Here is a 14,309-nt window from a genome sequence, read left to right as displayed (position 1 = left end):
GGCAGGGCCCCCTTCCCCCAGCCCAGGGGGCTCCCAGCCCCGTCCAACCTGGCCTTGAACCCTTCCAGGGAGGGGGCAGCCACAGCTGCTCAGGGCACCCTGGGCCAGCGCCTCACCCCCCCCACAGGGAACAATTTCTGCCTTAGATCTCATCTAAATCTGCCCTCTTTCAGTTTAAAACCGTCACCCCTCGTCCCATCCCCACCCCCTGACCCAGAGTCCCTCCCCACCTCTCCTGCCCCCCCTTTAAGCCCTGGGAGGCCGCTCGAAGGGCTCCCCGGAGCCTTCTCTTCTCCAGGCTGAACCCCCCCAACTCTCTCAGCCCGGCCCCCCAGGGGAGCTGCTCCAGCCCCCCCAGCATCTCCGTGGCCTCCTCTGGCCCCGCTCGAGCAGCTCCGTGTCCTTCTGCTGTTGGGGGCCCCCGAGCTGGCCCCAGCACTGCAGGGGGGGGTCTCACGAGAGCGGAGGGGGAGAATCACCCACACAAATGTTTTGTTCTAAAAAGGGGAATTCTAATCTCAGCTCCAAGAAAAGAAACCGAAGACAGGACTGGAAAAGAAGGGAAGGACCAGGCTCTTGGCCTCTCACCTGTCTGCACAGCAGCTTGTTCAGAGTAGGAGATCGAGGTGTGATGTGGGGGGGGAGGATCTTCCAGCGGTGGCAGCCTTCGTGGCTGGGAGTCCGGCCTGCCAGCTGAAGGGACTCCGCTGGGACTCTCAGAGAGGAACACGTTCCCACGGGCTGGGAGCGGATGGAGGTGATGGACCCTGGGGAACAGAGAGAGTGGTCACCACCACCACTGCTGTGGGAGATGGGAAGGTTTGAGGCAGAACTGGTGCCCACAGACTCCAGGATGGGGGTAAACGCAGGAGGGGAAAGGAAAAGCCTGTCTAGTCTGGCTGAAATCCCAAGCCTCAGCCTTGGGCAGTGCCAGGATTAAAATCCCGGGTGTCCCTTGTCCTGTCTCCTGCTTTGAATACCAGGCTACATCTCATCAGGGACGGCAGGGCGGTTGGAGATGAAGTCTCTGCAATTCAGCAGCATTGCACATGGCTCTGCCCGCTCTGAGATATCGCCTGTTACAGACTTTATGCTCACAGCCTCCATTTTCTGTTTCAGGTAACAGGAATCTTCTCTTGCAGCTGCTGTGACACCCAGGGTGGATGGCAGCCACCGGGACCCCATGGCAGCAAATGAAGGGCTGGAGGTGGGGTTGCATTTGAACCCCTGCCATTGCCGCTTTCCTGGTAGCATTGCTTTGCGTGGGTTTGTAAAAGGATGTTGCCTGTTTGGAGAACGTGGATCAGCGAAGTCTGGTGGCCGTGCCGGATCCTCTGAGTCAGGACACCCGGGTTGTCTTTGCAGTGCTGTCAGGGATGCTGGCAGCTTTGTAACGTGGAGCCTCAGAGCTCGACTTACAGGTCCCACCAACAGCCTCGTACAGCCCGCGGGCACCCGGCCACCGCCTTCTCCGGGAGAAGACACCGCTGGCATGCACAGGGCAGTTTTCCCATTCCTTACAGCCCGAACACCACCACCATCATCTGTCCACGAGACAGACCTGGGCTGAACATGGTCGGATCAGCAGCATGGAGACCGTTTCGAGTGCTTTGACAGTCCCTGAGCTCATGTATCAAGCAGGAATCGCTTTCTTGCTGAAGGCTCCCAGTCCCCTGGCTGAGCCTAAAGGCAATCCCTCCTCCCCAGTCCCTTTGTGGTGCTGCTTTACTGCAGTTCTATGTTGTTTGATAGATCTTTTGCCTTTTTATTTTTTTGGCTGCAGGATTTATTGTCCTCATTAGTTTGAAACCCAACGTCTGTTTCTACATTGCTGCTCCATGTTAAAAACACAGCTATCCATCACTTCAAGAGATCTCGCCCAGAGGTCAGGGAACTTGAACCTACGACAAAAGCCATCCAGACAGATTGCAGTTGCATTTCAGAAAGAGATTTGTTGTTGGGAGGAAAGAAAAGTTACTGTTTAATCATTTTTCTTTTGGGGCTTTTCTCCAGAACACCACAGAAAGAGCAGAGCAGCAAGCATCCCACCTCCCACCCTACCCCACTTCTCCCTAGTTCTTTCTTGGGTTCTCCTACAGCCAGAGTTTCTGACCAAGTCTGTGTTGTTCATGTGCTAATCCAGGCTTTATGAAATGCTTTTTATGATGCAGAAAAACTTTGTCATAAAATCTGTCACAAACATGGTCATAAAATCAAAACCTTAGGCTCTCCTCCCTGTCCTTAGTTGGAATTTCCTTCTGTTGGAAACTTTCCACCTAGCTCTCATATAGGAACCAAAAACCCCTCTAAACTGCATACTCAGGAACGCTGAATATCTCTGGATTTGTATATCTTTCTCTTGTTTTTATGCCAAGTCAGAAAACTGCATCTAAGACCAAAATAACATAAGATCTTGTAATCACATAATATTTTCACTGAGTATTCACCAAAGTATTGGGAGAAGACCAGACATCCTTAACTGACATTGAGAAGCCCATGAAAGCACAAATGCTAATGTGAGTCTCTACGTGCTCAGTTCCACTTGCACGTAACTCATGGGATTGTGACTTAAATCAGAGTTTGGTCAGCTCAGAAGCAGCACAGCTCTGGGTGATGCTGCTTGGATGCATCTACCAGATCAGGTAAAAAGTAAGCCCCTGTCATATCCATCACTCAAGTGCTCTTGGAGAGACATTTGAGAAACATGAGAAAATTCTTGGTCAGTTCTACCCACCCCTGCCAACATCACAGCCTTTTTATACTGGTATAAATCCTGATTTATACCCACTACAGAGATGAAAACCATCCCCAGTAGTCCAGCCATGAAACTCAACCTCTGTTTTTGCTCAGCAAAGAATGTGCAGGTGAAATAATAATAAATACTGAGCAGAGAACATTAACTGGTATCCAGAGAGTTTGAACAAATATAGAGTTACTTCACCCAAGGAAATCAGAGCAGATCCTGCCAGCCCCACCAGGGTTTGCAAACCCACTAGTCATCTGTCCAAGCAGTTCTTGCATTTCAAACAACGTTGCATCAAAGGAAACCAGGATGGGAAGTTCTTGGGAGCCACTCAAGAAGCACATGTACTTTTAGGGAGGCAGATATTTTCTTTCTTATTGATTTCCCCTTCAAACCAACTCACACAACAGAGAAAGGCATTTTAGGGCAAATGTATTTGGAAGCAGTTGGGTAAATGTATACTCAAAGGCTCTGTGTAGCTCCTGATTCCCTGACTGCGGGGTCTCTCCACAAGATTCATTATAAGACCAGGCTAGGTAGGCACTGGAGAGTGGTTTCTAATCTTTATGCTCCCAAAGAAACCCCTGCATTGCTGAACTCAATGTACCATGATAAAAAGATACTGCTCTGAGACTGAAGACTGCCTGAAACGAGAGCTGTAAAGGAGCTCTGTCAGGAAGTAATTCCAACTCTGGCTTTTATTCACGTTGATTTTATTGATTTGTAGTCATGATGTCAGGGCTGATCAGAAGAAATGTGCAGCTCGTACCCTCAGCTACCAGCCTGTCCTCTACGCCTCCGATGTTGCTTGGGAGCCCCACTTCTCCCCAGTCACACCTAAGCCACCAGCCATCTCCTGAGAAAAATGCAGGCATGTGATGAAAACACAAAATTGTGCAGCGTGTGGGAAACTGCAGTCCTGCTGATGGCATCAAATTGAGGGAAGCGAGCCCTGGCTCAGCCCAGGTTGCTTACTCCCCATCTAACCACCACGTGTACCTGCTACCCCCTGGTTTCTCCTAGGAGGAAGAAGGGAAAACTCCGTGAGCAGTACCTCTTTGGGATTTGCAGGGATACGTTTCCATCTCCACCTCGTGGAGGGGGAAAGGGGCTTTCGCTGGCATCACTGGCCGGAACATGTAGCTGTCGTTGGGCAAGGAGTGCATGCGGGAGACGGAGATCTTGCGGACCGTCAGCAGGTTTTGAGAGTCCTGTGGCCTCAGAGAGGCTGCGCCACCCTGCAAAGCAAGGAGACAGGGAGACGGGGTCATTCAGTACCTTGGTGGTGAATTTACAGCAATCTCCTTCTCGTCTGCTTTTTGTTTTAAAACCTTGTGCACTTGTTCCTCTTGGCATCTTACAGAGAGCCTGGAACCCCGGTGACTGCAACGGGATACCGAAGCTACACCGTGCTAGCTGGGTAAAGAGCTCAAGTTGCGGCTGGAGTAAAACGAGGCATCAGTGACCCACCATTAACCTGACTCGTGGACACCAGAGAGAAAACGTAACGTCCAGGAAAATAGGGCCCACCCTCTAAACACATGAGGATGCCAGCATTTCTCATGTGGTTCTGCTCTGATTTTTCCCAGGGATGCTTTCAGTCCAGCCTGGGTGGTGATGCCCTTCTCCTCAAAGCTACTCTGGGACAGATGGGCAAAATTGGCCAGACCTCAGCCACGTTGACCGAGGGGTTTCTCGAAATTCATGTATTAGTATCTCCCCAAAACACACATACAGGCAGACATTTAAACGTAGACATCAACACCACTGCAGACCCCGGGGACTCTCTCCTACAACACGGAGCATTTCTGGCACCGCTGACCCCAGAAGAAGACAGCCACGTGGCAGGAGGCAGAGGAAGGAGGAGACATCATAGCAGCACGTACGTGGGTGTGGAGCCTGTTCTGGGGCAGAAAAGGGATTTCTCTGCATTTGCCTTTGCTGTCAAATGGAAAATGGTTGGAAGTGCTTGGACAGAACATGTCACAAACCTTAAACCTGACCCCCTCACTGCTTCTCTGACGTCCTCTTCACTTCAGGCACTTTACAGCAAATTTATCCTGGGGCCTTAGGAAGCTTTAGGGACTCAAACGATGTCCCTGTGGTGCTGACGGAGCAGCTGTGGGAGGTGGTGCCACGACTTGGCCAAATGCTGGGGCAGCGGGAACCCTTGGAACAGGATCTGCAACCTGGCTCCTGGCCCTGAGGTTTTGGTCCTAAACACATTCCCCTCACAATTTACCACGTTATCTAAAGTACAACTGATTGCTCTGGTTTTCCTTTAATGTCAGCCTCCCAATGACTGATTGAAAACATTTTCCCAGCTGCATGTCTTAAATTAAATGTATTTTGCTTTGCTCTGCCAGGCTGTTTTCCCTCTCTGCTAGCAAAATCTGGGCCTGAGATCCCTCTCTGGATAGTTTGGAGGTCACCAAGGATCTGGTTAAATCTGTTTTTTCCATACATTTCTGGATAACAAATTTATTTCCTCAGATCCCTAAAGAGACACATCCTGAGACAAATTACTCGATGCCTTTACAGTGTTGAGCTTGGCTGGAAAGATGGGGGGATCAGCAGCAGTTATTTACAGGTAGTTGGCATCCAGTGCTGACTGCTGCCTTGCCCAGCAGCCCTCCGGGTGCAACCCAGGTCTCTCGTCTGATATATTAATGCATCAGCAGCGTGGCTGTGCCAGTTGGCCTCTTGCCATTACAGCTAATAAGCTATCAGCATCACAACACCTGAGCTGAAGGCAGGCGGGCGATTGTTAACACCCAAATGCCACACAGAGAACAAAAGGTTTTGCTCCACTTTCTCGGTAGTCTAACAGAAAGATCATAGTATCTGTCTAGTAAACCACAGTTTGTCTTTACAGGATCTTGTATTGGTTGTGTCCAGCTGGGACAAATAAACAGAAATCCCTTCTTGACAATAAGAACTGCAATTTTGAAAGTTTCAGCTATTGAGAACCAATTGTCTTAGGGACGCGGGCAAATTTCAAATGGCTTCAAAGCCACTGTAATAAATACTTGAAATATGAAACATGGACAGGAAGCTTGTTAGCTCACACCTGGTGAACTGCTCTCGACAGCTACAAAGGTTTGGAGACATACCACCACTGGCACTGCTGCTCCTCCTCTTTGGTGGGAAACACCTGATGCCTCAGGAGCCTGATCCCATGCCTTGGAAATCAATGTGGCTCCTTCAAAACCCAGGAAAGCCCAATCTGGACCAGTGCGGCTGAGACTGTGTATGGTGAACCCTGCCTGTAGGTACCCTGAGGGCTTGCGAGCATCCCAGGCATCTGACAGCGATGTGCAGGGTGGGAGCCTACTCGCTGTGGGACCCCTCTCAGGCCAAGTAGAAAGACAGTAAATTGACCGTAGACAGTCTTGGTGATGCAGCTCAGAGGCTCAGTTAAGCATCTTTAATCAATAAGCACAACTCCTTCCTCTTGTGTCTGGAAATCAATAGTCTGTTTGAGCTCTGATTTTGCTCTGGTGCAGAGGGAGCTCGAGAAGAAATAATCCTGCAAATACCTCCACAGGACATGACCCTTTCTGGGTGATTAAACGGCCAGAAGATACTCTGTAAGCAAAGGTGACTGGCAGGATGCTCTGGGAGAGGGATCACTGTAACTTCTCAAAGGCCTGGAGCCAAGAGCCTGCAAACAAGCTGTGGGCAAAATTCCCAGAGGAAGGGCTCCTCCTGATCCCTCTCCAAAGGCCTGTGCCTCCAGCACTGCGAGGGAGCTTAGCCATTTCCCGCAGCCTCGGCGGTGGGGAAGGCAGAGGCAGAACAAGGGCAGGAGGTAACTCCCTGCCTCTGCCTGTCAACGCTGGTGCCCCTGCACAGACCAACTCCGGTGGCATCCAGGGTCGTGCTGTTGGTCTCTGTAGAGGTAAAAAGCTCTCAGCTCTCCCAGCAGAAACCCAAGACCCCTTGCAGTTGCATTTACGAAGTCTCAAAAATTTTCCTGTCCCTGAAAGATGCCTTCCCCACGATCTCCCTCTGAGCCTCTGCAGCTTCCAGGTGGCCCAGCTAACGGACATCCTGCAGAGCTATGGACTCCCTTGCGGATTATACCTTCGCGTCACTCATCTTGCACAGGGAAAACCACTCGGTCATCAAGAGCTTAACCTGAACCCAGAATTTGCTTGGAGATGCTGTGAGATACTTGCCACTAGAAGATGCTTTGATAGTCGTGACAGAGGTCAGGTAACGAAGGGGAAAATGGCCCAAGCCTAAAGCAGACTAATTCTGGGTGGCCACTGCAAGTTCTCTGATGACGGCAAATGTGCCCCCCATCGCAGCATGTGCATCTTCATCACTGACCGTGGCTCGCATGTTCTCCTCCTCATCTGGAGCTTGTTCACCCCGGGGAGGGCACCGTGCTGCAGCAGGGTAAACTGTGCAAAATCCTTACGTGATGTGACCTGGGCACTGATTTGTGGTGGAATTGAGAGGCGGCTACAGCCCTTCTGGTCTGCTGGGTGATATCTCCTGAATCCACAGCTCTGGTGCTCGCTGAAAGCCTAATGTGCTGATCTTTTCCTCAACACTGTATCATAAACAGGTATAGTAAGAAAACCAAACTGGTCTGTGTTTCCTCCACAAAGGACACTGCCTGCCTCCAGCTCTCAATACATTGTTTGAAGACAGGCTGCTCACACATCACATCACACCACACACTAAATGCGAGATGTTTTCTGGCTAAAAAGAGTATTTCATTTGTGTCCCGCATACAGTTGCTGGCAGAGTCAGCTGGGACAAGTTCTTTGCCCAGCTCCTGCACACGCAAAGGCAGTACAAAGGACAGAGGATGCAAACGACTGCTGCAGCTGTGAAGAGACAAGTTTAGGACAATTCAGACACCACCGCTAGCTGCACAGCACCAAAGCACAATGCCACAACGCAGAAGCAACGGCACGGCATCATTCACCTCAGCCTCGTGGCCTGGGGTTTTGTGGGAGGGTGTCAGGACATGGTGGGAAACAGAGCAGAAGGATGGGATTTCCATGATGGGAGTCTCTGCCCCCTCCAGCGCGTCTGAGTCTGGGATGGTTAAAGACACATTTTCACAGCTCAGCGCCTCCTTCAAATTAGGGAGATAAAAAGCATCAGAAGCAGAGCAAGGCTGGGTCCTAACGCTCGAACATGTTTGCCCCGTGGTATTTCCTGCTTGCTCCATTCATCCAGAGCAGGAAGGAAGAGAAAAGGAAACGGGGATTGCAAAAACTGGCACAAGTGGCGAGAAAACACAGAGCATCTTGCAACACCTTCCAGGGTGGCAGGATTAGTCAGATGGAGTTCTATGTATTTAAGCTCTTCAGTGCAGCTAGCTGCGAGTGCAGGACTGAGCTGCCGGCCATCCGTGCCTGCCCAGAACAGCCTGGGTGTGTGAGGTGGGGGTGAGGGCATCGCCCCTATCCAGCCCCACTGTGGTGCCTCTACCTCGCTGCCCCACAGGGGAGGGGAAGCCCTGGCTTGCAAATCCTCACCTGCATTCAAGCAACCTCATCCACAGGGGGAAACCTATGGCCAGCTCACGCTGGGATCAGAGCATCACCTCTTACTATGGGTTTTCTAGGACTAAGAGGAGGCTCTGCATGGTTCCTGATGGGCTCTGGAGGTATTGGAAGATGAGGAAAACTCAGTGAGAATGAACTCAGGTTGCAATCACAGCCCATGTGAAAGGATGTGCCTGCTCTTCCCCCAATGAGAAAAGCAACTTGGGTGTTTATGGCACATTTTACTGCAGAAATGTCTATTAGAAACTACATTCAAGTATCAAATTCTCTATCACTGCGTAACTAAATTTCTTTTTACTTGGCTTCATAAAGTCTGATAGATTTTACAAAAACCTAAATTAATGTAATTTAATCTCAAATCCCCCATTGATTTTGCGGTAGATTTATTTGTGATCACGGTGACAAAGCAATTTTGTATTCACTCTTAATCATAGGCTGCTGACATGGGACGAGACAATTATCTCGTGCCCCTTCTTCCCTCCCTGAGTTCTGATTGCCCTATTTTTCTAGAGGACTAATAGAAATCAGAGAGCAGTGTCTGGAAAATCAACCCAGCAACCTCCAGCTTCTTGCTGAGGGGCTCTGACAATTCCCAGGGTGCAAGTCAGCCATGCCCTAAGCAGAGCATGAGCCAGCAGGAAGCTTCATCTTACACCAGTGCCAGACATGCCCTCCTGAGCTGCACACTGATTTGCTTGAGGGTCCTCTGGAAATCCCAAAGAGGGATTAAAAAGAACCTGAGCAGTATATCTGTCTGTGTGAAGGGAATTTATGTCATGCCTTGCTATATGTGTCGGGGTTGACAGTGCCAGCATTCCCAGGGTTTTATGAGATTGCTCCCTGGTGCTGCTGCCCATGCTAAAATGACAAGGACCAATGAGTAGGCTGGGAGAGCAGGACACAGGGACCTGTGGCTACTATGGTTCTGAACTTAAAATTCACAATGAACTGGAAATGACAAGAGATGGACTTTCAACCCACCCCCAGAACACCAGTTAGGCCAGTGTTAGCCCTGGAGAGCGCGTTTCAAGCAGCTGTCCACCTCAGGGAGCTCTCCTGAGGTGACTCAGGATGTGGAGGTGGTGGTGACATCTCTGCCATAGGAGGACCCGGGAAAGCTGCCTTCCTCCCACACTGCCCTGTCTCCCGCCTCTTTGGCTCTGTGTCACTCAGGAGCTGACTGCCCGATGATCAGACACCGGTGGCTGGTTGAGAACCATCCCCTCCCTACCCTGAGCACAAGAAGAGCAGATGCTTTGCATGAACTATTACCGGGGCTTGGTGCTTCACCTGCACCGCTGGCTCTGACTTCGTGGTCTCCTGACTTCTGAAGGGTGCCCTGCTTGCCGGGGCCACTGCACCTCCCTTGCTCCCACTGGTGGCCGAGGTGGTTGCTCCTCTGGACATCTCCAACTCGATCTCAGCATCCATCTCAGCATCCTCCTTGGCCTCCTTGTTGCTCTCCTCCAAGTGTTTCATCAGCACTGCCACCACCACGTTGACCAGGACGAACTGTGCGATGAGGACGAAGGTGACGAAGTAGACAGGAGAGATAACAGGCAGGTAACTGAGGCAGTGTTTGTCTTCCCGAGTGCATTCCCGGAGGGTGTCCTGCAACAGAGAGGGGGAGGTGAAGGATTAATAGGGGCTGGGGCTCTGCTTGGGCTCCAAATACAGGAACATCAGAAAAAACCTGCTGAGGACTGAAAAACATAGAATAACATATCCCAGACACAACGGCTTGTAGGTACAACTAAAATAGACAGAAGAAAATACGGACACCATGAATTATATCATCTACGAAGAGGAAGATTGTGCTACAGCCCAAAGTCACAGGGCACAGACTACATGGTTACTTTGCTCAGCCACAAGAACTGGGATGATTTTCCTGAAGTATTATATATATATATATGTTAAAAAGAATGAAGTTTCAGGTTGAGTAAGACTTAGGACAAATTATGGCTTGAAGATACACTTGGCTTTTAAATGGGAAAATTTAATTTTGATGTTTTAAAAGGAAACCCTTTTTGTTTGCACACAAGAGTTGCCTAAATTTGTTTGAAATCCGTATCTGTATATTTACAGAGAGAATAAAGTACCCAGACAGAGATTGCACACACCTTCATGATACCATTCCAGTTGTCCCCCGTTGACACCCTGAAAAGGGTGAGAAAGGCCATGCCAAAGTTGGTGAAAGTTGCATGCCGGCTCAGACCTTCGCAAGGATTTTCTTCACTGCAGTCTGCAGGAGAGAGAAGCAGACGCCTGTCAGTGAAGCCACGTTTGCCAGTGCTTATTCAGAGCAGCCCCCCAAAAACCTGGCGGTGAGACCCTAAGATATGGCACACTGATACACGGCATCAGGGAGGTGCTGATCTCACGGTGGCCTGCAACTACTGAAGGGCAGCTGCAGAGATCATGTAGCCAAACTCTTCTCAGTGGAGGCAGATGATATGCTGGACAGCAACACACCGGGGCTTAGGAGGTCCACATTGGACATCAGGAGAGTTGGTTTCACCTGGAGGCCCCAACAGCCCCGGGACAGGTCACCAGAAAGGTAGGGGAGGCTCTATTGTTGGAAGTTTTTGAGATTTAGCTGGACAAAGCCACAGCTGCTCTGAGCTACTCATGGGGCTTCAAGTGGGAGGCTGGGTGGGGGCCCCCAGAGGCCTCTTCCACCAATGTTTCTGTGATTCTTTTGACTTTACCCCAACGGGCAGAGCCAACACAAAGAGATCTAAAAGGAAGCGGAAACAAGCAAGAATTGCTGGGCTGTCTCAATAAATACTGCTTTGCAGTATTTGTCTGTTATCCTCTCGATTCTGTCCTTGTCTTGTTTATTTTTTACAGTGTACATCTACCATGAGGGATATTTCACTGAGATAAAGTGGAACCATCTGACATTTTTCCCCTGAGAATTAATATACTAATGAATGTAAATTGAACATATGAAATACGTCTCTTTCCATAAAACACAGGCTCATTAAATATTCATTAAGATAGGCAGCAATGTCTCTTGCTAGGGCATTTTACTGTTAGGTATTTATTTCAGAGGCAAATAGGGAGGAAAACCAAAAAAAAAAAAAAAAAAAAAAAAACCAACCCACAAATGACCAGTCTTGGGGGGGGGGACAAGCGCTGATGGTTCTTGTGGCTGTCATGGACTAGCAGTGATTGGGAAAAAGAAGTGGAAGTATCTCCCAGTTAAATCAGGGTAGGAAGCAGTGTGCTGACTGCCTGCAGCTTGCCCCAGACAAGATCAGGGCTTTCCCAGTCCCTGACCACATGCTGTGGTTACCTGGGGGCTGGCACTAGAAAGGTGTGTGCGTGGAAACACAAAAAGGTTTCAGCGCAGCAGAAGGTGCCTCTGTGAATAAGACATTTTTCATCTTTGTGGCTGAAGAAATACGTATCTATATGTCTAGATATATAATATAAACCCCACGGTATTTCATTTGGGGTGGATGCAGAACTAATATTTTCCCAGAATTTGTTGAAGACTGAAAAATAATTTGTCTCTGGTTGAAAGAAATATTCTGCTTTCAGGCATTTGTAATCCAAGCAGAGGGCTGGACTCATAAAGGGGATTAATGACAGCCGTAAAATCACTGCGGAGGAAGGGCCCTTCTGATGCTCTTGAAGCCCTAATTGGGATGCAAACACTGAGAAAGCAGACACATCTTCCAACAGCATGTTTAAAGGGAGCGACTGCCTTGGCCTGGCTAAGCTGGGCAAGGCAGGGCTACAGTGTTTTCTCTCTGACTCCACCTGATTTTCTTTTTAGTGGTGGACACATTCATGATCAGCCACGCAGTATCCTCAAGCTGGAGGAGTAAATGATGCTGGACAGTCAGGAACCAGTGGATGCTTCCTGATTTATGTAGAAAGGGGAAGGGGGTGCTGAGAAGAACAATGGGCAGACAAGACTTGGGCAGCTGGAAGAGCAATGTCAGCCATGTGCAGAAAACTAATGGAGTGAGGTGGAAGCTCTGAGGAGGGACATGTTTATAGTGGCATCTCTCCAGCACAAATCTGACTACCATCCAGCTTTGCAGACTCATGTTCTGTCTTAAGTAGCAAACTTCCATCTTTGTGAATATATCCATGCTGGACAATTATATTTAAACAGTAAATAGTTCCTCTACAGCCAAGGGTGGTGTTGGACAAATCTCTAAATGTGTGTGTGTGTGCACATTAGGTTCTGTATTACATCCTCATGTGTCATCTGTGACCTTGAGATCAAGAGAAAACTTTAATCTTCAGACCATGAGCTATGAAGCTAAGGAAGGCCTGAGAATGAGAGAGAGAAGAAAGGAAACAGCTGGATACCAAATAAACATCAACCGGATGAAATAAATTGTGTCAGGCACATTACTCACCTAGCTTGCCAAACAATTCCACTCCCAGGGCAGCATAGATAAAAAACAGGAGCATAAAAAGTAGGCCAAGGTTCCCTACCTACACAAGGAGAAAGCAGAAGAAGGGTCAGGCAAGTTGAGGTTACGAATTAAATTGCTCCATCACATTTTAAACACAAGCAAAAGAGGGACTGGTGGCCAGAGGCGGCTAATCTTCATCCTCCCTGGATTCCAACAGCTCAGTCCCCTTTCAGGGTTCTGGTTTAACAGACCCAGAGAAGTCTCCTGTGTGTGGGAAGTTGCAGATACTCCCACGTGCAGAGCAGTCTCTGTGGCTGGTGCCTCTCCATCGCCCTTCCACTTACCCGGGATGCCGCCTTCATCTGTAATTTGGCCAACCTGGAGCTGTAGCCTCAGTGGCACTTAGCACCGCACTTCAGTGCAGTGGTAGTTTAAGTGAACTGGTGCTCTGGTTTGAGTTTTAAGGGCCTTTCCCTTCTGTTGGCAGGTTTGAGACTCTGAGCACGGTATTTCAAGACAGTGACACTAACAAGATGTGTCTCAAGCCACAAGAGGATTTGCCTGATTTTCAAAGGTTTCCCTGGCCTGGAGGGCTTTCAGAAGAGGAACATACGCTCCAGTAAGATGTAAAGCTCTCCTAGCCTTGCCACTTTACAGATATTTCTCAACAACAAATACCTGAATTTTAGCTTTCAAAAGAAAAGCCTTATTTCATATACCAATACATAAATGCAAGCATCTTGCAGTTCAAACACTGCGTGGTGTGCTACTGTCGGGTATTAACATGCACTGCGAGGTGGCTGAAGGGGACGGCAATTGAAGGGCAATGATGCTAAAGGGAACACAAAGGTTCTTAATAACAATGGCATTACAATTATCCACACTGGAATCAATCACTACATGGGGTCTCATCCTTTAAAACATCTCAAAGAGCAGATTTTTTGGTGATTCAGACAGAGAACATGAAGGGCAGAGTAACCTGACCAGCTAACCACCTGCATTTTGCCTGCAACTAACTCTGGTCACATTTACCTCTCCTGCCACTTTTAAACACCTTGTGCCTATCAGCTTGTAACAGAGATAGAGCTATCGAGTTCTCCAATTAGACATAATTTTATCTCTAAATACAAATGAACTAGGTGGTGATTCAGGTAGTTGGGCTGAGGGATCCATGATCTCCAAGGTATCTTCTAGTGAACTCTACAGTTTGGGAGAGCTTTCTTCTCTGGGGCAGCACAGCCACAATATTGCTGAGTATTTTGACCATGCTGCTTAATTTCATTAGAAAGGTTATCAGTACAATACCTGTTATCATAAAATTAACGCAGCTATCACCTATGAACCAGGTGTTCTTTTGGATTAAAGAAATGGGAACAGCCAAACCACCCAGTGGAGTCTGTAATTGCTGTGAAGCATAAACTGGCTACTACACATAGAGCTTTCAATTCCACTAACATTATCACCATACTCCAGGGAATAATAGAGATAATATAGTGATGTGGATGGCTGGTCTGGATTATTTTATCTGCATGTACTGTCTTCTGGAACTGTGTTTCCTAACTCATGTCTGCTGGACCACTGGTGATTTTTAAGACAGAAGGCAGTCTGCAAAATGACTGCAAATTAGAAAACACAGGAAAATAGGCACACAGACAA

General features: G+C 48.7%; 1 protein-coding gene across 4 annotated transcripts in view; it reads right to left on the bottom strand.

Moving 5' to 3' along the window:
• The window catches only part of CACNA1H (calcium voltage-gated channel subunit alpha1 H), a 257,889-nt gene that overhangs the window by 3,450 nt on the left and 240,130 nt on the right, over nt 1–14,309 (bottom strand). For 2 of the 4 annotated variants that reach the window (XM_042798776.1, XM_042798777.1), the window contains exons 30-35: nt 12,654–12,732; nt 10,395–10,516; nt 9,565–9,885; nt 7,686–7,838; nt 3,798–3,981; nt 589–767 (exon numbers count right to left, since the gene is read on the bottom strand). In XM_042798776.1, the coding sequence (XP_042654710.1) occupies nt 589–767; nt 3,798–3,981; nt 7,686–7,838; nt 9,565–9,885; nt 10,395–10,516; nt 12,654–12,732 (1,038 nt within the window). Of the gene's footprint in view, nt 1–588; nt 768–3,797; nt 3,982–7,685; nt 7,839–9,546; nt 9,886–10,394; nt 10,517–12,653; nt 12,733–14,309 lie in introns of all 4 variants that reach the window. The other 2 variants (XM_042798778.1, XM_042798779.1) reach the window with 2 other exon arrangements.

This window comes from Tyto alba, unplaced genomic scaffold (genome assembly GCF_018691265.1).
Source record: "Tyto alba isolate M040663 unplaced genomic scaffold, T.alba_DEE_v4.0 Super-Scaffold_28, whole genome shotgun sequence".
In the NCBI taxonomy this organism is placed as follows: domain Eukaryota; kingdom Metazoa; phylum Chordata; class Aves; order Strigiformes; family Tytonidae; genus Tyto; species Tyto alba.
The sequence above is the reverse complement of the archived record's forward strand: the minus strand, read 5'-3'. Positions and strand labels throughout refer to the sequence as shown.